We start from the raw sequence: 21,203 nt of genomic DNA, 5'->3' as shown, positions 1-21,203 counted from the left end.
TCTGTGCTCCTGCGCGATGGACAAGTGTGTAATGGCGCCGCAGCTGGACTGACTTGCGCTTTCTCTGGACCGTGCGGGGGACGGGCAGCGCCCTGGGATCTGCACGTGCCCGGGTCAGTCCTGCTCCCCTCTGGCCGATTTCTTCCCCCATCCCCTCCTGGCCAGCCGGTTGGTTCTCCTCCTGGTCTTCAGAGCAGGAGCTGAGCTCTACCTCCCGCCAGCCGGTTGATCTTCCCAGCCAGCCTCGCTGCACCCCTCGCCAGCGCTGCTTCCAGCAGCCAGTTCTCCCCCCCTCTTCCTGAGCTCCCCCAGCCAGCCCCATTCCTGCCGGCTGCTCCCTTCCTCCAATTTCCCTCGGCCATCCCCACTCTGCCCTCCCCCCACCGACCAACTCTACTTTCTGTCGGCCGCCCCCCCAATCTCCGGCCAGTCCACGACCCACTCCCACCAGCTCTACTTCCTGCCCTCCTTCCTCCTGGTCCCCCCCTTCCTCCCGCCCAGCTCCGCTCCCCTCCCGGCCGGCCGGTATGTCCGGTATTTTGTCTAAGCCTACCTAATAACCCTAACCATCGGTCGGCACCAGTGTGCAGGGGCACTTGTATTTCTAGCTCTGAGTTGGCACCGAAGTCACTCTGAAGTGCGGAGAAACTTGGGGCTACTCGGGACAAGTCAGAATCCTGCGAGGGGAACAGGAATCTGAAGATGAGAGCCACTGGTCCGCAGGGTCTTTGCCCACTGATAGGGCTGGGGGGGGGGCAGATTTTGGGGACCCTGACAGATTTCACCCCAGAACGGAAGCTGGAAGGTTGAATCTCACTTGCTAGTCTAGGTCCTGGAGGAATCAGACTCGGCATCTCAGAACTGATCCCCTTGTGACACACCCCACCTGTGGCCCCCCTCCCGGGAGCTCCCCTTTCGGAGGCAGGGTGGAGCGGGGGGGAGGTGACTGAGCAAGGGGGAGAAGCTCAGGAAGGTGATTCTGCAAAGCCCCCGAGGCGGCCAGCTCCATGCAGGCCTCAAACGGCTCGGCCCATCACTGGGCCCTCTTGTGACGCAGGTTCTGAGAGACCATCTGATGTTGCAGCACCCGGGGCAGCCGCAGCCCCAGAGCAGGAGCTGAGCTGAGCTGGGGCCCTGTTGCTGCAAAACTCCAGCTCGCTCACACCTGGGGAGCCACCAGACCCAGCTGGGTCATTAAAGGAAAGCTGGGGGGGGGGGGTTTGTGGGGCCCTTTGGCCCCACCCACCCATGAGCGATCTTGCCAGGTGGTGGTAGACACTAATCACTCCCCAGCCAGGCCGGAGCTCACAACAGGCGGCTCCAGCCAATTCCAGCTCCCTGCCCTGCCCCTCAAGAGTTGCCCCCTGCGGCCCCGCTCAGAGACTGGCCAGGGGCAACTCAGTGCCCAGCCCGCCCCTCCCCCAACAGGTCGAGTTCCCCCCCTGTGGCCCACCGAGTTCTGGGAGCCGGGATGGGATCTCCCAAGCCCTGCAAATGGAACACGTGGGGAGCGGGAACACGAGAAACAGGGTGATTAGATTCAGCCAGGGCCGGGATGGGGAACAGGGTTGCCAGGGTTGAACCAGACAGGCCAGTATTGGAGGTTTCTGTTCGGGAAACAAATGGAGACAATCGAAATGTCGGGTATTTTCGGAAGGAGATGTCATGCAGATTGTGATGTCATGTCAAGTGTGACCCGTATTATTGTTGAAACCACCTGGCAACCCCAACTGGGGAGCAGCCAGCGCGGGTCCCAGCTGGCACCTGAGACTCAGAAGGGAACTCGCATTCTGGGGGCTGCAAACAAAGCCGGATTTGAACCGAGCCGCATCCCCCTGACAGACTGGACCAGTGGGGGTGGAGTGGAGGGTGAGAGGGCAGATCCTCAGCAAACAGGCTTGGCCTCTCCTCTGGCCTTGTCTCCAGGGGCTGGGCTGGGGTGGAGGGTTCCCAGTCGTGATGTCACTTTCTAGCTCTTCCTGTTTGGCTGGAAAGGCCGTTTGCTGTGAGGTGGGGCAAGTCTCCCCTCAGTCTGTGCTCTGAGAAGCCTCCCTTGGCTGCAGCTCCGGGGCGGGGAGGGGAGGGGGGGGAGTCCTGACTCACCATCTGGCTGCTCCATTGTCGTACCTGAAGGGCTGGGTGTGGGTGTTCCCAGAATCGCAACTTACTTCAGTAACACACACAGCAAGACTGCACAGCCTCAGCCACAAAGAGAGCGCAGGCACAATCCAACAGGGTTTTCATGTTCATCAGAGGAGGACTTCTCCCATGGCGGGCTCAGTACAAAACACCCCACAATTACATGACACTGGTGGAGGTGGGGGTACCAGGGTGCTGTTTGGAGGAGCACAGTGCCAGAGACACCTCCCTTTTAATTAAAATCCCCAAGAATTAAACATCATCCCATTGGCCTCCACAACAGAGCTGGATATTTCTGCCTTTCCAAGACTTTCAATGGAGTTTTGCAGCCTCCCCAACACTTACAATTTGGCTGCGGCATTCGCCTGCTTCTCGTTTTTCTCAGCCTCTCTGATCCTGGAATCAGACGCTCAGGTGGGAATTTCAGCTTCCTTTGCTTTTCAGGTCACTTTCTAGCCTTTGTCATTGCAAAGAAATGCTTGAAAGAACCCCCAAGGAATCCGAACGCACAAAAGAACCCACAGGCCCCTTTCAAATCCACCTCCTGATGTTTTTGGCGGCAGCTGGTGAGGTTAGGAGGCAAATGCTTGGCTATGAAAACAATGGACTGGATTTTTCAAAGTGGCGAAGGGAGTTAGGCCCCAAATGTTCCCACTGCAGGTCAATAGGAGTTAAGATCCTAACTCACACAGGAGCATTTGGAAATCTCTACATTGATTGAATCCCATCGAGTGCAGGCCGGCAGTGAAACAGGGACAATTGTAAGTGTCGGTGCACAAACGGCAGAGGTCTAACGAATCAATTGGGTGAATTCGAGTTAGGCGATGAAGAGATTGGGGAAACAGGTGTCAGAAAAATATGGTGGGTCGTGGATGATCAGTAGGACATGGAAATACCCAGGTACCAATTATATTGGAAGCAAAGAACAGGATGGGCGGAGGGAGTAGGGGAGAGGAGGGAAGCGGCGCTATTTATCTATATGTGAAAAGGGCCGAAAATCAAATTAAGTAAGAATTTTAAATGAACCAAACTCTGGTAGTTACTTTCTCCGTCGGTCGGATTCATCAGCCCCTCTGTAAACCTAGCACTGGGGGAAGAGCCATTTCTGTGGTGTTGTTCTCAGTGTTTGTATTGTCTCGTGACAGGGTTTCTGTAAGTCTGTTCACTTGGGAGTTAACTGCCTGGTTGATCAGGGAGCGGGGCTGCCTCGCAGTGATCCACGGCAGGGGAACAGGCTGCCCGGACTCCAACTGAGGATCCCTGTGAGCAAGTGGAGAGATGGTTCAGACTCAGCGTATGGTGCAGATTGGACGAGGAGAGGCACATACTGAGGCTTTGGTGACCTAAATCTGATCTTCTGGGGCCTCTCCGACTTTTCCTGTTGTGTCCGTGTGGAGTGGATTGGTCACATTTTACTTTTGGTTTCCTCTTTGCTTCTGTTTGTTGTAACTGTGGGCAATGTCTGTGGGTTAGACAATGGGCGTGTTCTGTTGGGAGAATAAGATGATTTGTTTTTCCATAAGATTTTATAAAGTAATTAAACTCATTCTGTATTTTCTTTTGGAACGCGAATGTAGGGAGGCTGGCACTGGGCAGTCCTTGCTGCAGTTCCTTAAAGACTGCACTCTGGATCTCCAGTACTTCCTGCAGAAGTTGGTGGGCTTGGGGGGCAAAGGGAGAGGGTTAGATGCTGCAGAAGGGCAGTGAAGTCTGGCCTCCCAAGGTTACACTTGGACGTTCGATGGACAGTCATTCTATGCGCTAAGGACAATATAGAAGCATACCTGACCAGTCGTAGTGACTGTGCAATACTCATGGAGATTGGAGAGGCCATAAACAGTAAAAAAATTTCAACTATCCCCATATATTGACTGGGGACACGTTACCTCAGGACGGGATACTAAGAGAAAGTTTCTTGAGACCTTAAACGACTCTTTCTGGGAACAGCTTTTCCTGGCACCCACACGGGGAGGGGCCATTCTTGCTCAGTGGAGCACAGGATCAGATCAGCAGTGACATCACCTGCACTGCTTGGGAACAGTGAGCATCATATAATGGGGCCTGTCATTCCCATGGCAACAAAAACACCACATTTAATTTCAGAAAGGGGAACACCACAAAAATGCGGTGGTTAGTTCAACAGAAATTGAAAGCTACTCCCAGCCTCCGAGTTTCCTTTACTGTGTATGCCACACCCAACCCAGAGATCATTATTCCCCAAAACCGCTGTGTTTGTTATCTCTCTGTAGTTTCGGATTCTATTACCAGGGAGGCGGTCAATGATTCGAATGGCTGGGAAGACTGCCCCGATATAGCAGGTTCCACTCCAATCTTTTGACAGGCTGTGTCTACACTGGCCCCTTCTTCGGAAGAGGCATGCTAATTTCTAACTTTGGAATAGGGAAATCTGCGGGGGATTTAAATATCCCCCACGGGATTTAAATAAACATGGCCGCTGTGTTTTTTCCGGCTTGGGGAAAAGCCGGAAAAGAGCGTCCAGACTGGCGCGATCCTCCGGAATAAAGCCCTTTTCCGGAGGATCTCTTATTCCTACTTCAGGATCGCGCCAGTCTGGACGCTCTTTTCCGGCTTTTCCCCAAGCCGGAAAAAAAGCGGCGGCCATGTTTATTTAAATCCCGCGGGGGATATTTAAATCCCCCGCGGATTTCCCTATTCCAAAGTTAGAAATTAGCATGGCTCTTCAGAAGAAGGGGCCAGTGTAGACGTAGCCACAGTGTTTTATAAGCCCTACGGCCACATATAAAGTAAGGGCCAACCTTTGCTGTTAAGGTTTTATGGCATTGGGGCTCCATCATCTACTGCAAATAGTACCCATCGATTCCGAAGTCATAAGGGCCTTTGTTTTTCTCCCAAGTATTATTTCTATACCAAACCTCATTCCGGACAACACTTATCTCACACCTGCTTTTTCCCACCCTGGCTCCTGAACCATTACATGTCCAACAGTATTCTCCAACTGGGGCTAGGGCTAGACGGATATGCCCTAGGTTAGTGAACCCTTTATCCTGCCAAGTATCATTTGGCCTCAATTCACTAAACAATGGGCCATTCATCTGAGTGTTGTTCAGTGGGACTGGAATCATGGGGATGCCTCCTTCTGAATGTACAGGACTGTGAGCACATACCAAACAATCTGTGGTATTAAATTCTTGGGAAACTTGGTTCATGAAAAGCATCAACACATTTGAACCATATAGGTTGTAACTGCTAGGTATTAAAAACAAAATTACGCCTAAGTTTAGCATGAATTGTTTGTCCAGCCTCATGCCGGCTGTTCTTTAGGACTTCATAGTTTGCTTCACCTATCGCTGGCAGGTTCTCCTGGGCCGCAGCTGGTACTGTAGCCTTGGTCTCTCAGGATCATCTGCTTCTGGGTCTGGATTGCCGATACCAGGCCTGCGCTGATCCCCGTCTACTTCTAGACCTCGGTTCTTGGTACCAGGTCTGCGGTGATCCCCGTCTACTTCTGGACCTGGCATCCTGGTACCAGGCCTGTGCTGATCCCCATCTACTTCTGGATCTGGGTTCCTGGTACCAGGTCTGCATTGCTCCTTGTTGGGAGCTGACCTCTGTGGGGGCTGGAACCGGTTTGCAGTGGGAGGCATGGATCCAGGTGGGCAATCCCTCGCATTTTACAGCCATATGGGTGGTCAGAAGGACTTGGTAGGGACCCTTCCACCTGGATTCCAGGGCAGTCTTTCGCTGGTGAATCTTCATGCAAACCCAGTCTCCTGGTTGTAGTTTATGGTACGGCTAAGTTGGAGCCTCCTGGAAGGCGTCCTTAACCTGTGAATGATAGGACTGTACACACCTCATAAGTTCCTGCAATACTTGACTATGCTTCCTTTAACAAGTGTGGCATCAGGCAGGTCAATTTCCGAGCTGCTCAATAGTCTCATAGGCTGGCCACACACAATCTCATATGGACTGAGTCCAGTTTTCTGATTAGGAGTGGCTCTCATTCTCATTAGGGCAGTCAGGAGGGCTTCTACCCATGTTAAGCCAGACCCCTCACATATTTTTGCGAGTTTATTCTTTAAAATCCCGTTTCGTCTCTCTACTGTTCCTGCGCTCTCTGGGTGTCGCACACAGTGCAGTGCTTGTTGGATAGAGTAGTACTTTCCCAAATTTTGTACAATTTGTCCAGTAAAGTGTGTACCTCTATCACTGGAGATCACGAGGTGTATTCCCCATGATGGGATGTATTGGTTTAGATGTTTTTTTTCCACTGTGATGGCATCAGCTTTCCTACAGGAATAAGCTTCTATCCATCCCGAAAACAAGCAAACAATAACCAGCACGTATTCAAAGGATCAGCATTTAGGCAATTGAATAAAATCCATTTGTAAATTCAGGAATGGTCCCAAAGGCGGAGGTCTGGTTGCTGGAACTGTCTTTACAGATTTACCCACGTTATGGGCTTGGCAGACAGGGCAAGCCAGGCAGTAATCTTGGGCTGCTTGGGAGAATTTGGGAGCAAACCAATTTTGTTTTAGGGTTGCTACCATCCCCCCTTTGCCAACGTGCGACAATCCATGGAGCACGGAGGCGAGGTGAGGTAGCAAGACCACTGGGGCAACAATGCGGCCGTCAGAGCTGCACCAAAAGCGGTCTGGGTGCAAGGTGCACCCTGCCAGTCTCCACTCCTGCTTTTCCGATTCTGGGGCTTGGTCTTGCTGGAGGGTCAGTTCCGAAAGAGATGGCGTAGGAGATGGTGATGGTAGGAGAGAAGGGTATAATGCTTCAGCCCGAGGAGGACATAAGGCGGCTGCCTTAGCAGCCCGATCGGCCATATCGTTCCCTATTGCAACTTCATTAGAAGAAAAGGAATGAGCTTCACACTTAATAGCAAAAGCCGAGGGTAACAATACAGCATCAAGCAAAGCAGCCACATAAGGTCCATTCTTTATACAGTGGAGGTAGGAAAACCTCGCTGCTTCCAGAGTGTGCCAAAATCATGAACTACACCAAAGGCATACTGGGAGTCTATGTAAATAGTAGCAGAAGCTCCCGTAGCAATATGACAGGCCCGCGTAAGAGCCATTAACTCAGCCACCTGTGCGGAAGAAACAGCAGGTAAAGGAGCAGATTCCGCTATATCCCAGACAGTACAAACTGCATAGCCGCTACTAAAACTCCACTAGAATGATATAAGCAAGAACCATCTGTGTAAAGCACAAAGTCAGAGTTTTCTAAGGGGATTTCAGAAAGGTCGGGTCTGGAAGAAGTGATTGTGTGAACAACTTGCAAACAGTCATGAGAATTGCAGGGAGCAGTGTAGCAGGATTTAAAGAGGTACAACAAACCACAGAAACATTAGGAGAGCCGAAAAGGAGCCGTTCATATTCACAAGATGGGCATTAGAAAGGTGCTGAGTTTTCCCTTTCAAAGCGACGCTGACACTGAATGAGGAACAGCCAATGTTAAGGGAGATTGTAAACCCAAAGGCTCCGCCTGCTCTAAAATTCGTGCGGCTGCTGCAACCGCACGCAGGCAGGGAGGGAAAGAAACTGCCACAGGGTGAAGATAAGTACTATAATAAGCAAGAGGGCGATGTTTATCACCATGTTTTTGCACCAGCATACCCAAAGCACATCCTTCTTTTTCATGACAAAACAAAGGCTATGTCCAGACTCAGGGTTTTTTTCGGGAAAAGTAGCCTTTTTCCGAAAAAACTTCCCCTGCGTCCAGACTCAAGCCACGTTCTTTCGAAATTAAATCGAAAGAACGCGGCTTTTCTTTCGATGGCGGTAAACCTCATTTCATGAGGAAGAACGCCTTCTTTTGAAAGTTCCTCTTTCGAAAGAAGGCGTTCTTCAATGTAAATAGGGCTTCTTCGAAAGAGAGCATCCAGACTCACTGGATGCTTTCTTTCGAAAAAGCAAGCCGCTTTTTCGAAAGTTCAACGTGCAGTCTAGACGCTCTCTTTCAAAAGAGGCTTGCAGTCTAGACATAGCCAAAGTGAAATGACAGGAGTAATCGGGTAAGCCCAAAGCAGGAGCAGACCCCAAAGCCTGCTTTAGGGATGTGAAAGCAGCGTCTTGCTGAGAGCCCCGCGGGATAGGAGAAGGGGTGGCATTGCGAGTGAGATCCTGGAGCGGTTTGGCTAACTGAGAAAAGTTAGGAATCCATTGTCTACACTAGCCAGCCATACCCAGGAGAGGACGGACTTGAGAAGGAGTAGTGTGCTTAGGGGCAGAAAGGATTGCCTGGATTCTGTCAGCAGAGAGGTGACGGCTCCCTGCTGAGAGGTCGTGGCCTAAATACCGAACCGTAGGCTTGCAGAGCTGAAGTTTTTGTTTAGACACTTTATGACCCTTTTTGGCTAGAGCAGCGAGAAGTACAAGAGAATCTGGGCTGCAGGCCTGAAGGGAAAGGCTGCAAAGAAGCAAATCATCGACATACTGAATGGCTACGTCTAGACTGGCATGATTTTCTGAAAATGCTTTTAACGGAAAAGTTTTCCGTTAAAAGCATTTTCGGAAAAGCACGTCTAGATTGGCAGGCTGCTTTTCTGCAAAAGCACTTTTTGCGGAAAAGCGTCCGTGGCCAATCTAGACACGCTTTTCCGCAAAAAAGCCCCGATTGCCATTTTCGCGATAATATTCTTCCCCTCTGTGGGTTTCCCTGATCGCAACTGATATGTCACATGGTGCACTTCTTTTCCCTTTTGTTCCCTCCCACCATTAACTACTGGGCTCTCCAAATCTTCCTGGGACTGGGGAGCTGGGTCCGGATATGGTGGAGGATTCCACACAGAGCACAGGGCATTGTTCATGTCATCCCATGAATCAGGGTTTGAGAGACAAGGATACATTTGCCCCATAGGTGGTGCTCTAGGCTGTGTTATTACTGCTTTAGGTTGAGCACCGGATTCTTTCAGCTGCTTAATCTGCACTTGCAGCTTTTCCTGAGTATCTTTAAAACGTCTCAGTTGAGATTCTTTCTTTTAAAAGTTTCTTCATACCATGGGAGATAGGCAGACCATTGCAGATCAGGAGTTTTCGTTCCACGACCCTTAAGAGTGCCCCTTAAATGTAGGATCTTAGTGGAATCAAAAGTCCCCAGTGATGAGAACTGCAGTTTAGGGTCGTTTTGGGTATGCAAATTCCACTGATCTAAAAACTTGCAAGTATTTTTCCCATAATGAGTAGACATAAAGCCGGACTGCCCTTAATAGGCACAGGAATTCCTGTAGACTGACTGTGACATAGTGGGGGTATCGGGCTGCTCTCTCTGCTGGCTCTGTGGTAACTCCCACTGGCTGCTGTCGGTACCACGGCCCATCAAGACAGGGAATGAGTCATTATGCAAAGAGGGTCTCTCAACCTGTCTGACCAGCTACCCGAACCAGAGTTCACCTGCTTGCAAGATCCACCCCCCTTTTGGTTGTGAAGCATTGGACCAAAGTCCACCTGGCTCACAAGGGTTTCTGGCACCCGCCCCAGCCCGGCAGGACACCTCATCCTGGCACCTGGAGACAGCCTGACGGAATGGGGAACTACAATGGCCTGGGGTTAGCCTTAAAGGTTAGTCTTACTTTCGCAAGTAACAGAGGGTATGTCTACACTAGCCCCTGAGTTCGAACTAGGGAGGCTAATGTAGGCATTCGAAATTGCAAATGAAGCCTGGGATTTAAATATCCCGGGCTTTATGTGCATGTTCCCGTCCGGTCGCCATTTTTAAATTTCACTAGTCCGAAGTAACTGTACACGAGGCAGTGAAATGGTAATTCGAACTAAGTCCTTAGTTCAAATTAACTGTTACTCCTAATGGAATGAGGAGTAAGGACTGCCACGGGCAGTTACTTCGGACTAATGAAATTTAAAAATGGCAACCGGATGGGAACATGCTAATAAAGCCCGGGATATTTAAATCCTAGGCTTCATTTGCAATTTCGAATGCCTACATTAGCCTCCCTAGTTCAAACTAGGGGGCTAGTGTAGACATACCCAGGGTATGTCTACACTACCCCGCTAGTTCGAACTAGCGGGGTAATGTATGCATACCGCACTTGCTAATGAAGCCCGGGATTTGAATTTCCCGGGCTTCATTAGCATAAGCGGGGAGCCGCCATTTTTAAATCCCCGCTGCTTCGAACCCCGTGTAGCGCGGCTACACGGGGCTCGAACTAGGTAGTTCGGACTAGGGTGCCTATTCCGAACTACCGTTACTCCTTGATCAATAAGGCACAAAGTGAGCCAAATGTGACCCCAGCAGAGCTGGGCCCAGTAAGACTGCTCAATACAAATCAAACCTAGTATTTTATACCCTTAACCAAACAAGTCTGATGTCAGGGCAAGAAATCAAAGTGAACTTCAAAGGGAAACTGCTATCAGCAAAGAAAGAAACAGATATTAGGGCGTAGGAGCTTCAGCTCAAAATAGTTCATTAACGCATTCCAGCAGCTCATCCTTCTGACTTTTCTCACATCGGTGAAGATCAGTTCACTCTCTAGTATACGTGAATTCACTCTCTAGTATATCTCAAATTGCCGTTTCACTTCTGCGTGTAGCCACACGGCAGTTACTTCGGACTAGTGGAATTTCAAAATGGCGATATTTAAATCCCGGGCTTCATTTGCAACTCCGGTCGCCTGCTTTGCCTACCTAGCTCGAATTAATGAGCTAGTGTAGACATACCTTGAGGGGTTAACAAGCACGTGGGCAAGGGGGATCCAGTGGATCTAGCATACTGAGATTTCCAGAAAGTATTTGAGGAGGTCCTTCATCAAAAGCTCTTACGTAAAGTGACCTTTCATGGAAAAGGAGTCAAGGTTCCATCATATCTCGGTAAATGATTAAGAGGTAGGAAGCAAAGGGTAGGAATAAAGGGTCATTTTCAGACAGGACAATGGTGACTAGTGGTGTCCCGCAGGGGTCCACACTGGGGCCAGTGCTAGTCAATCTATTCATAAATAATCTAGACAAAAAGCTAAATGGTGAGGAGGCAAAATTTTCAGGGGATACCAGAGCACTCAGCTGAACCCAGAGCAAAGTGCAAAGAATGACAAAGGGGCCTGACAGAACTGGGCATCTGAGGGACAAAATGGAGGATAACATTCCGCGTTGATAACTACAATGTAATGGGCATCGTAAAACGTCATCCCGACTGTACATGCAAAGTGCTGAAAGGTCCAAAAAAGCATCGTGCCTGATCTGAACCAGAGGGCTAAAGACAGTGACCTGGCACCCCAACCTTGTCCTGTTCCCATTCACACCCCACCCAGCCCTGAGCCAGCACGTTACATGATGTGACCGAGGGACAATAATTATTGTCCAGTTATTTTCAATTCCTTGCAGTGGGCCTGGGAATGCCAAGCCCGGGACCAGAGGTGGGGGATGGGTTTGTGTGTCTGAGCCTAGGCAGTGCTCCCCAATAACGGATCCATGTGACTAATATCCAAAGGCCGTGTGTTTGAATGACATTGGACCGCCGAATGTCCTCAGAAGTCACCAGTGTGGTGTCTTGACAGGGATTTCGCTCTGTCAAAGGTGCCCTCAGAACCGCAGCAGACTCTGCGTGATGAGACACAGTGGGCAGGTGCCCGGCCAGGTTTATTGAAAGTGAAGCCCGGTCTATAGTTCCCTGGAGCAAACGTCCACAGTTCTGCTGGTACCCGAGTGCCCCCGACAATGGACTCAATATAGGCAGTGGCATGGGCTGGACAAGGGCAGCCCCATGGGCTGGACAAGGGCAGCCCCTCTGAGATCCATGGAGATGCCCAGATACAGACCAGATAAGCCTCAGTGCTGATGTGTCAGGATGCTGACGTTTTTAGATGCCACTGTATAGGGTTAAAATTCTCTGAAACACCATCTTGGGCACAGGCGCCATTTTGAGAGCCTAAACAACAACAGGGACTCCATTTTGGCCACCCTTCTTCTCCCTCCTTTTCCTGCTTTTTCTGTGTTTTGGCGGGAAACCCAGCAGACATGTGATCATAGTCTGCCTGGTAACAGCAAGGTACTTAGAGGATGCCTCTGGCTTTACCTGGGGCTGCCCATCTGAGCGGCAGCGTGCAGGAGTCATTCAGACGGGTACACCAGGGTCCACACATATTAGGTATCGGCGTTGTGGGAGGTACACTCGCATGCCAGGAGTGATATCCATCATCACTCCTCTGCCTAGAACACACTCGCACCCACAACGGTGCAGGGAAGAAGGGTTTCTTAGGCTGAACAGATCCAGCCGAGGGAGGTTCCTGCTGTTCCGATCCTGCTGCTGTTCCAAACAACTGAGACCAAATCTGGAATCCAGATTCCAGGCGTTGTCTGGAGACTCTCAAGCTGCGAGATGTGGTATTGTCCCTGTGACATTCTTTCTCCAGTCACCTGGGTTCTTACCTGGTACTCACTTTAAGTTGCAGTCAAGCCTATTTTGTTCTATTTGCTGTGTGGGGTCCTATCTTATTCCTGTTTTAATTACCTTTTTTGTTGCTTAATAAATCCTTGTTAGTTCACCTCTACTGTCTGTCCTAGTCCTTGAGGAACTCCCAATGATAGATGTGGGTTTGGGATGGGCCTGAAAGCCAGCTTAGGTTGAAATCATTAATTTGCTGGTTAAGAACTCAGTAACTTGTACATGGGAATTGGACCAAAACATCTCTGTCCATCATACTGTCATGCTGGTCCTGTCCTGAACCAGGGTGTGTCAAGGCTATTCCTCACTCTAGCATGATGAATGCAGAAGTGGGGAACCACAAAAGCAACCTAAAATCTGAACTCCATGGGCTTTGGTACAAAACTTCCCCCAAAATCCTAATACTTGGACTTTGGGAAATAAAAAAAAATTGCTGCCACCACCCAAGTATTACGAGAAAAACCAGGGAAGAGATCACTTGGGAAATCTCAGCCCTAAAATAAAGGCAAGACACAAAAATTAACCAATACCATGTTAAATGGAAAAGAAAGAACGTTTATTATCAGAACAAGACCCCAGTTACAATCATAGTATGAATGGCTAGATGGTAAGAGCCACCAATTAATATACTCACGGAGGATTCCCTCATGGGCCAAAACTTAGTTACAAAAGAGAGGAAAAAGCGTTTCTAACAGCACAGACATCAGATCCAAATTCCCAAACTAGAAAACAATAAAACCTGATGAATTTATCTAGACTTGACCCTATTTACACATTAGAAGAGTCTTTTTCTTAGAGAGAGACCTGTCTTCTGTCTGCCTCGGTATCCAGAGAGCAAACTGGCTCAGAGACAAAAGGAAGGAAAAGTTAAAAATTCCTTGTCTCAGTTTGAAATTCCTACTTCCCTTACCACTGGCTGACCAGATACCTGGCTAGGCTAACCCCTTAATTCCCAAGCTGTTGTTCACCGTCATGGTTATGACAGGGTGTCCCTCTTATCTGTGGGGAGTGTGTTGGTCCCAAGATGTTTCTCAGCCAGGTGTTCTGGTGCCACCCCTCTGGACGGTGTTTTCGGCCTGTGCCTAGTACCTGTGAGGTACGGGTGTTTCTGCAATATCAGCCCAGATCCTGCTGGATTTGGTGAGCCGGGCCTGCCTCTTGTTTAGAGCTCAAGTTTGCTTTGTAGCAGGAAAATTGTGTCTACTTTCAGCTAGGCCTCAGCCTCAACCAAGGCCTGTGAGACATCACCATATGTTTCAGCCTCTTTTGTTACTACAGCTACCAAGCAAATACCCACCCTCCATATAAAACCCACACCATGGTGGTGTCACCGTGGAGCGTTCATAGAAACACATCGACTTGGGGTGAAGCGGCGGCAAAAACAAAATTGTCTAGAGCTTGGGAGGTGTTAAGAAAGGGACAGCGAATACACCAGAAATGATCGGATCTCGTGGCCTCTGTTGGAAGCCGGGATACCCCCACACCTTGAAACTTGCATAAATAGTGAATAGGAAAGGGGCCGAGAATGGCAACGATCAGGGTATGAAACAGCCTCTCTATTAGGAGAGATCAAAGAGACTGGGACTGCTCAGCTCAGAGCAGACGATGGGGGGGATATGACAGGGTATGTCCGAACTACTGTTACTCCTCGTGAAGCCTAGTCCGAACTACTAGTTCGAACTAGGGTGGTAGTGTAGACATACCCACAGAGATCTATAAACCCATGACTGGCGTGGAGGAGGCACATAAGGCAGTGGTACGTCCTCCTCCGCCTCATAACACAAGCACTAGGGGTTGCCAAATGAAATTAGTAGCTCACAGGTTTAAAACAAGCCAAGGAAGGATTTCCAGAGGGGAGGGGAAGGCAGAGCGCCCCGTGCGGTGCTCTAGAAGAAGCTGTTCGGTCGGAGCACTTGGCTACAGGGATGCAGGGGAGCTCCCATCTTTGCTCCAGGCTTCCTGCCATGGTCAGCAGCAAGCCCCAGCCCTGAGGGCTTCCCTCCCTCACCATTTCAGAGGGGTGTGAGGGGCTGCAACCACACGTACCAGCTCCCTGTTGCTTTTCCTGCTTCCCTTGCCTAGGGAGTGAGAAGAAGCACCACGCCTGCTGCCTCCCTTCTCTGCTTCACCCTCTTCCCCAAGCCTTTCCTCACCCCTGCTCCTGACTCCTGCCCCTGCTAGATCTCCTCACCCCCAAGCTCCTGCCCTGACTCCTGCTACACCCCTCCACATCCCCCCTGCCCTGAGTCCCCAGCCACCAAGGGGGGGAAGCCGCTCTGTGGAGGATGTGGGGGGAGCTGCACTCAAGATTTCAGGGTTACAGGGGATTACCCAGAGCAGTAGGGGCCAGGAGCAGGAAAGGGAGGCAGCAGAGGCTGTGGGGGGCTGGGCCCACTTTGCACTCACTGACAGCAGCTGGGTGCTGAGCAGGCAGCAGAGGTTGGGGGAAGGGTGCACTTGGGTTGGGGAAGGGCAGTGATAGGATGGGGGGGGCAGTTATTCTAGGTCTTGCACTCCCCTATAGAAGTGGCTTCCCAGGCTAAAACCTGTGGTTGGGCTGGCTGGGGGGTGGGACTGGCTCCTGGAGCTGGCAATGGCACACACACAATGGGCAGCTACGTAGGGCACTATGAAGGTTGGTGCCCTTTAGTGGCACCCTACCCAGCTGTACATTTGTGTATTGGGAGGGACAGTCCTGGATCCACCACGACACTTGGGACATTGCTCCCTGGGTCAGCGTCCCTGGCCGTTCAAAACGTTCCCCTCACGTCCTGGCTGAATTTGTCTGGGTGCAACTTCTGTTCCCTGGCTCATGTTAGACCTTCTTCAGCTGGACTGAAGAGCCCCTTGTTCAATATTCGTTCCCGTCTGGATACGGATAGCCTGGGATCAAGTCACTTTCTCTTTGTTCAGCTACACGGATTTAGCCCCTAGATCACTCGGCTCTTGTTATGAAGCAGGTTTTCTAATCCAGAAAAAGGAGGCCCAGAATTCACTTGCCATAAAGCACAATTTTGGGGCCAAAAAGAAACTATTAGTTCCAGTGCACAGAATTCTTCCTCCAGGCAATATCAACATTCCGGGCCCTGCATCCCCAAAAATTGGCCCTACTGGGTGCAACTCCTGGTGGGGAGGACTGGAGGGATGGGGCTAGTCGTCTGGTTCCGCTCCAAGTGATCGGTGGTGTGGGGGTTGCGAGCACGTTGTCGGTATCTCAGAAACTCTTCCTCCATGGTGAGGTAGAAGATGGGGTTGAGGCAGCTGTTGACGTATGTCAGGACGTAAGTAAATGCGCAGCCTATTTCCAGAAAAGGCCGAGAGGGCATAGCTGAGAGCTGCATGAAGAAGAAGACGTGATACGGCAGCCAGCACAGGATAAAGGTCGGGATCAAGCCGAGAAGGATCTTGAGCGGCTGGGTGGCCTGGATCAGCCGGTTCCTTCCCCGCCTGGCAGTGTGAATGACGCAGAAGGTTGGGATCACACTCAAGGCTAATGGGATGAGAAACCCAGTCAGGAACTGGATCGCAATGGCGGCCTTCGCCCTCTCTAGATCCATTTGGAAACTCATTCTTGTGCTAGGAGGTGAGAAGAGGGATTCCCAGAGGTCACTGTACCTCCAGCTGAACCCAACAGACAGGACTAGTGTGCCCAGAGCCACCCAGCGGGCCAGGGAGGCCGTGCAGCATTTCTGGGCCCACTCAGGCCGTGCCACGAGGATGCAGCGATGGACGCTGATGTCCATGAGGAGGAAGGCGCTGGAGAACATGTGCATGGAGGTGATGGAGCTGCTCAGCCTCCAGGCCCAGTCTACATGCCGAGAGAAGATGAGGATGAATCTGAGGGTCAGGCAGAAGATGAAAATGAAATCGCACATGGCCCGGTTCAGGAACCAAATGGCGCTGGCCGTCCTTTCCATACGGCAGCCGGTGACAAAAAGAACGTAGCCATTCAATGGTAGCCCAGCGAGGAAGGCCAAACCATAGAGCACCAGGATGTAGTTTGGGAGGAATTCCATTCTCAGAGGAGCTGCTGACACAATATGGCCCCCTTCTCCTCAGGGCTGGGCGGGGGCGGGGCAGATGCTGGGCTGTCGAGAGGAAGGGAGAGCAGTGAAAAGGGCTGCAGGACAGGGACAGAGACAGAGGCAGCGTTTCTAAACTCCCAGTCCCTGGGCTGAGCTGAGGTGGGATCGAATCCTTGTGGGCTGATGGCCCCAGTGGTACAAAGCCCTTAGATGCATCGAACCGCAGGGTGAGCAGGGGACCGAAAGGGTCGACTCAGGGTTGCTGCTGAGATGCAGGGTTTGTTTCCTCTGTACCCAGCCCCAACGGGTTTTGGTTTTACATTGGCGGGAGGGGTGGTTTACAAGCCCAGTTTCAGGAAACTACTTTAGCTTCTTTCTGATCATTTGTGTTTCGAAGCCAGGGGAGGGGCGAGTTGCTCAGATGCAGAGACAGAGCTCTGGAGACCTCCCTCCCTCCCCCCCCCGAGCCTCGCTTAGCCCTGGCCCACACTATGGACAATCATAGAATCATAGAATACTAGGACTGGAAGGGATCTCGAGAGGTCATCGAGTCCAGCCCCCTGCCCTCATGGCAGGACCAAATACTGTCTAGACCATCCCCGATAGACATTTATCTAACCTACTCTTAAATATCTCCAGAGATGGGGATTCCACAACCTCCCTGGGCAATTTATTCCAGTGTTTGACTACCCTGACAGTTAGGAACTTTTTCCTAATGTCCAACCTAAACCTCCCTTGCTGCAGTTTAAACCCATTGCTTCTTGTTCTATCCTCAGAGGCCAAGATGAACAAGTTTTCTCCCTCCTCCTTATGACACCCTTTTAGATACCTGAAAACTGCTATCATGTCCCCCCTCAATCTTCTCTTTTCTAGACTAAACAAACCCAATTCTTTCAGCCTTCCTTCATAGGTCACGTTCTCTAGACCTTTAATCATTTTTGTTGCTCTTCTCTGAACCCTCTCCAATTTCTCCACATCTTTCTTGAAATGTGGTGCCCAGAACTGGACACAATACTCCAACTGAGGCCTAACTAGCACAGAGTAGAGCGGAAGAATGACTTCTCGTGTCTTGCTCACAACACACATGTTAATGAATCCCAGAATCATGTTTGCTTTTTCTGCAACAGCATCACACTGCTGACTCATATTCAGCTCCTGGTCTACTATAACCCCTAGATCCCTTTCTGCCTTACTCCTTCCTAGACAGTCGCTTCCCATTCTGTATGTGTGAAACTGATTTTTCCTTCCTAAGTGGAGCATTTTGCATTTGTCTTTATTAAACTTCATCCTATTTACCTCAGACCATTTCTCCAATTTGTCCAGGTCATTTTGAATTATGACCCTATCCTCCAGAGCAGTCGCAACCCTCCCAGTCTGGTATCATCTGCAAACTTAATAAGCGTACTTTCTATGACAATATCTAAATCATTGATGAAGATATTGAACAGAGCTGGTCCCAAAACAGACCCCTGCGGAACCCCACTTGTTATGCCTTTCCAGCAGGATTGTGAACCATTAATAACTACTCTCTGAGTATGGTTATCCAGCCAGTTATGCACCCACCTTATAGTAGCCCCATCTAAGTTGTATTTGCCTAGTTTATTGATAAAAATATCATGCAAGACCGTATCAAATGCCTTACTAAATTCTAGGTATACCACATCCACCGCTTCTCCTTTATCCACAAGACTCGTTATCCTATCAAAGAAATCTATCAGATTGGTTTGACATGATTTATTCTTTACAAATCCATGCTGGCTGTTCCCTATCACCTTGACATCTTCCAAGTGTATGCAGATGATTTCCTTAATTACTTGCTCCATTATCTTCCCTGGCACAGAAGTTAAACTAACTGGTCTGTAGTTTCCTGGGTTGTTCTTATTCCCCTTTTTATAGATGGGTACTATATTTGCCCTTTTTCAGTCTTCTGGAATCTCTCCTGTCTCCCATGATTTTCCAAAGATGATAGCTAGAGGCTCAGGTACAGGATGCATTTCACCAGGCCCTGGTGACTTGCAGGCATCTAACTTTTCTGGGTGATTTTTAACTTGTTCTTTTTTTATTTTATCTTCTAAACCTACCTCCTTCCCACTAGCATTCACTATATTAGGCATTCCTTCATCAGACTTCTCGGTGAAGACCGAAACAAAGAAGTCATTAAGCATCTCTGCCATTTCCAAGTTTCCTGTTACTGTTTCTCCTCCTCACTGACCAGTGGGCCTACCCTGTCCTAGGTCGAATTCAGCCATGTTCAGCGGCTTCAGCTCTGTTCATCGTTACTCGGCTTTTCGCTCCCTTCGACATCCCTTACGCCTCGTAGGAGCAGTGCTACCGCCCTCGAGCAGAGCGCCCCTCTCACGGGCTTCACTAGACCGGCTGAATTGAACCCCGGCAGTTTAACAGCAACAGGTTCGATCTCTGTCATGTAGACATGGCCTAAGAGTCCCAAATACTCTTTTTGCTGTTGATTTCCCAAAGGGGCTGGCAACTCTCTCTCTCTCTCTCTCTCTCTCTCTTTTTCTTTTTTTTTTTTGAGAATTTAACCGGTGACCAATCCTCCCTCTCCCCCTGTCCTTTAAAAAAAAAAAGGGGGGGGATTTCCCGGCTTTCAACAACACTGACAACAAACAAACCCCCGGGCAGTGCACAGAGGAAAGGGGAGGCCCCTAAGGCCTTTTGTCTAATGAAAGGCTGTTGCAAGAGACAATTTGAGTGGCTGGATGGGGAATCAGGACTCCTGGGTCCATCCCGGACTCTGCCACTGAACCACTCAGGGAGCTTGGCCCAGTCATGTCACAGCCTTGGGCCTCAGTTTCCCCTCCAAACATTTGCTTGTGCAGCACCCCTTGAGATGGGACCCCTGAGCACACACAGTGTCACTCAACACCCAGCGGGACGGGGTCTCATGACCTTTCACCAGAGGAGGCAACTAATGTCAACTGTCTCTAGCCAGTGGGATGAGAGGAGTGGAGGGGGCAGGAGAACGGAGGAGATTCAGGGGACTGCGGGGGGCGGAGAGGGCAGAATGACACCCTGTGGGGCAGCTGGAGGGTTTCCCTAATTTCCTTACCTGTGACTTGAGGGAACGCAGCGTCTCCGAGTTGAGCCCGGTCCCAGGTCCCACACACGACTCTTGCAGCTCACCCGGACTGGCTTAGCAGGAAGCCGTGTGTGTGGGTGTATCTGGGAGGGTGAACAATGTGGGGAGACCACAGGATGTAGCTGGTACAATCACTTCTGCAAAGCCTGGAAGGCCTCCAATGGCCATGGCTCCATGCAGCTGTCACATGAATCACAAGCCCACAGCGAGTGTGCCGGGGAGCCAGCAGAGATCAGGGACGGAGACCAACATGTCCAGCCAGCTCCACCAGGTGAGGTCCCAGGAGCAGAGACCCCAGCTGGGACTTTGCCTCCTCCAGTTCCCTCCAGGCTGCGGAAGGAGACCAGAGCTTGGCTGGGATTCGGCTACATGAGATCTGAACCCGGCCTCTGCTGCAGGGACCTTTCCCGTGGCCCACCCAGTGCTAAGGAAACCCTCATGCAAGGCTAGAGATCACACAAACCACAGCTCAGGATTAATGGCCAGGATCCCAGCCCCTATATCCCTGTTATGCCTGCTCCCCTTCCCCCGCACTCTGACTTCGCCCTGCACCTGGGAGTGGGGAACTGCAGTTGTGCATTGCAGTGCACACGGATTGTTACTCGTCATTCTGAATTCATGTGCCTAGTGAGGAATCCATTTCTCAAACACCAGTTCCTCAATCTCATTTGGTTTCTGTTTTGTCACATGCTTGCTGACAGGTGTTGCAAAAATAATGATTGAAATTGGGATTATATTGTGTTAGTTTGACAAATAAATTATGTGGAATTTTGGAGAAATTTTAAAATATTATACGCAGCAGGTTTGATTTTTTTTTTGTAGAATTTTTAATTTTTGAAGCAGAATTCCCCTGCCAGGTGTTTACTCTGCTCTATGCAATATATTCCACAATGGCCTGGTAAAATGGGAAGGCAAAACATCTGTCAGCACCTGTGCACAGGGACACTTGTATTTCTAGCTCTCATTTGGCTCACAAGTCGTTCTGAAGTGTGGAGTACCTTGAGGCTGCGCAGGAGAAGTCAGGGTATGTCTAGACTACATGACTCTGCCAACAGTGGCATGTAAATTAGACATACCAACATAGTCAATGAAGCGGAGATTTAAATATCCCCCACTTCATTAGAATAAAAATGTCTGACACATTGTGCCAGCTCAGCTGTTTGTCGGCACAATGCGGAAGTCAAGACGGGGATCGGTCGAAAAGGAAAGTCTTTGTGGACCAATTCTGTAAACCACGTTTCACGAGGCATAAGGGATCAGTCGACAAAGGCTTTCCTTGTCAACCGATCCCCGTCTTGACTGCCACGGTGTGCCGACAAACAGCTGAGCTGGCACAATGTGGTGACCATTTTTATTTTAATGAAGCGTTGGCAGAGGCATGTAATCTAGACATACCCTCAGAGTCCTGAGGGGAACAGGAATCCGGGTAGATTAAGAGCCACTGGTCCTCAGGGTCTTTGCCCGCTGAAAGGACTTTGGGGCAGGGGAGCAGATTTGGGGGTCCATGGCAGAGTTCACCCCAGAATGGAAGCTAGGAGGTTGACTCTCACTTGCTA

At 50.2% G+C, this 21,203-nt stretch overlaps 1 protein-coding gene across 1 annotated transcript; it reads right to left on the bottom strand.

Moving 5' to 3' along the window:
• Positions 1-13,099: 13,099 nt before the first annotated feature.
• On the bottom strand, positions 13,100-20,894 carry LOC102455685 (C3a anaphylatoxin chemotactic receptor-like). The gene is made up of 2 exons (XM_075907786.1): positions 19,618-20,894; positions 13,100-16,610 (listed from the first exon to the last, which is right to left on the bottom strand). Exon 2 carries the CDS (start codon positions 16,536-16,538, stop codon positions 15,630-15,632), a length of 909 nt encoding a protein of 302 aa, XP_075763901.1. The 5' UTR covers positions 16,539-16,610; positions 19,618-20,894; the 3' UTR covers positions 13,100-15,629.
• Positions 20,895-21,203: the final 309 nt, after the last annotated feature.

Source organism: Pelodiscus sinensis, chromosome 24, assembly GCF_049634645.1.
Source record: "Pelodiscus sinensis isolate JC-2024 chromosome 24, ASM4963464v1, whole genome shotgun sequence".
NCBI classification, from domain to species: Eukaryota; Metazoa; Chordata; order Testudines; family Trionychidae; genus Pelodiscus; species Pelodiscus sinensis.
Note: the sequence above shows the minus strand (reverse complement) of the source record. Positions and strands in the feature narration are given on the sequence as shown.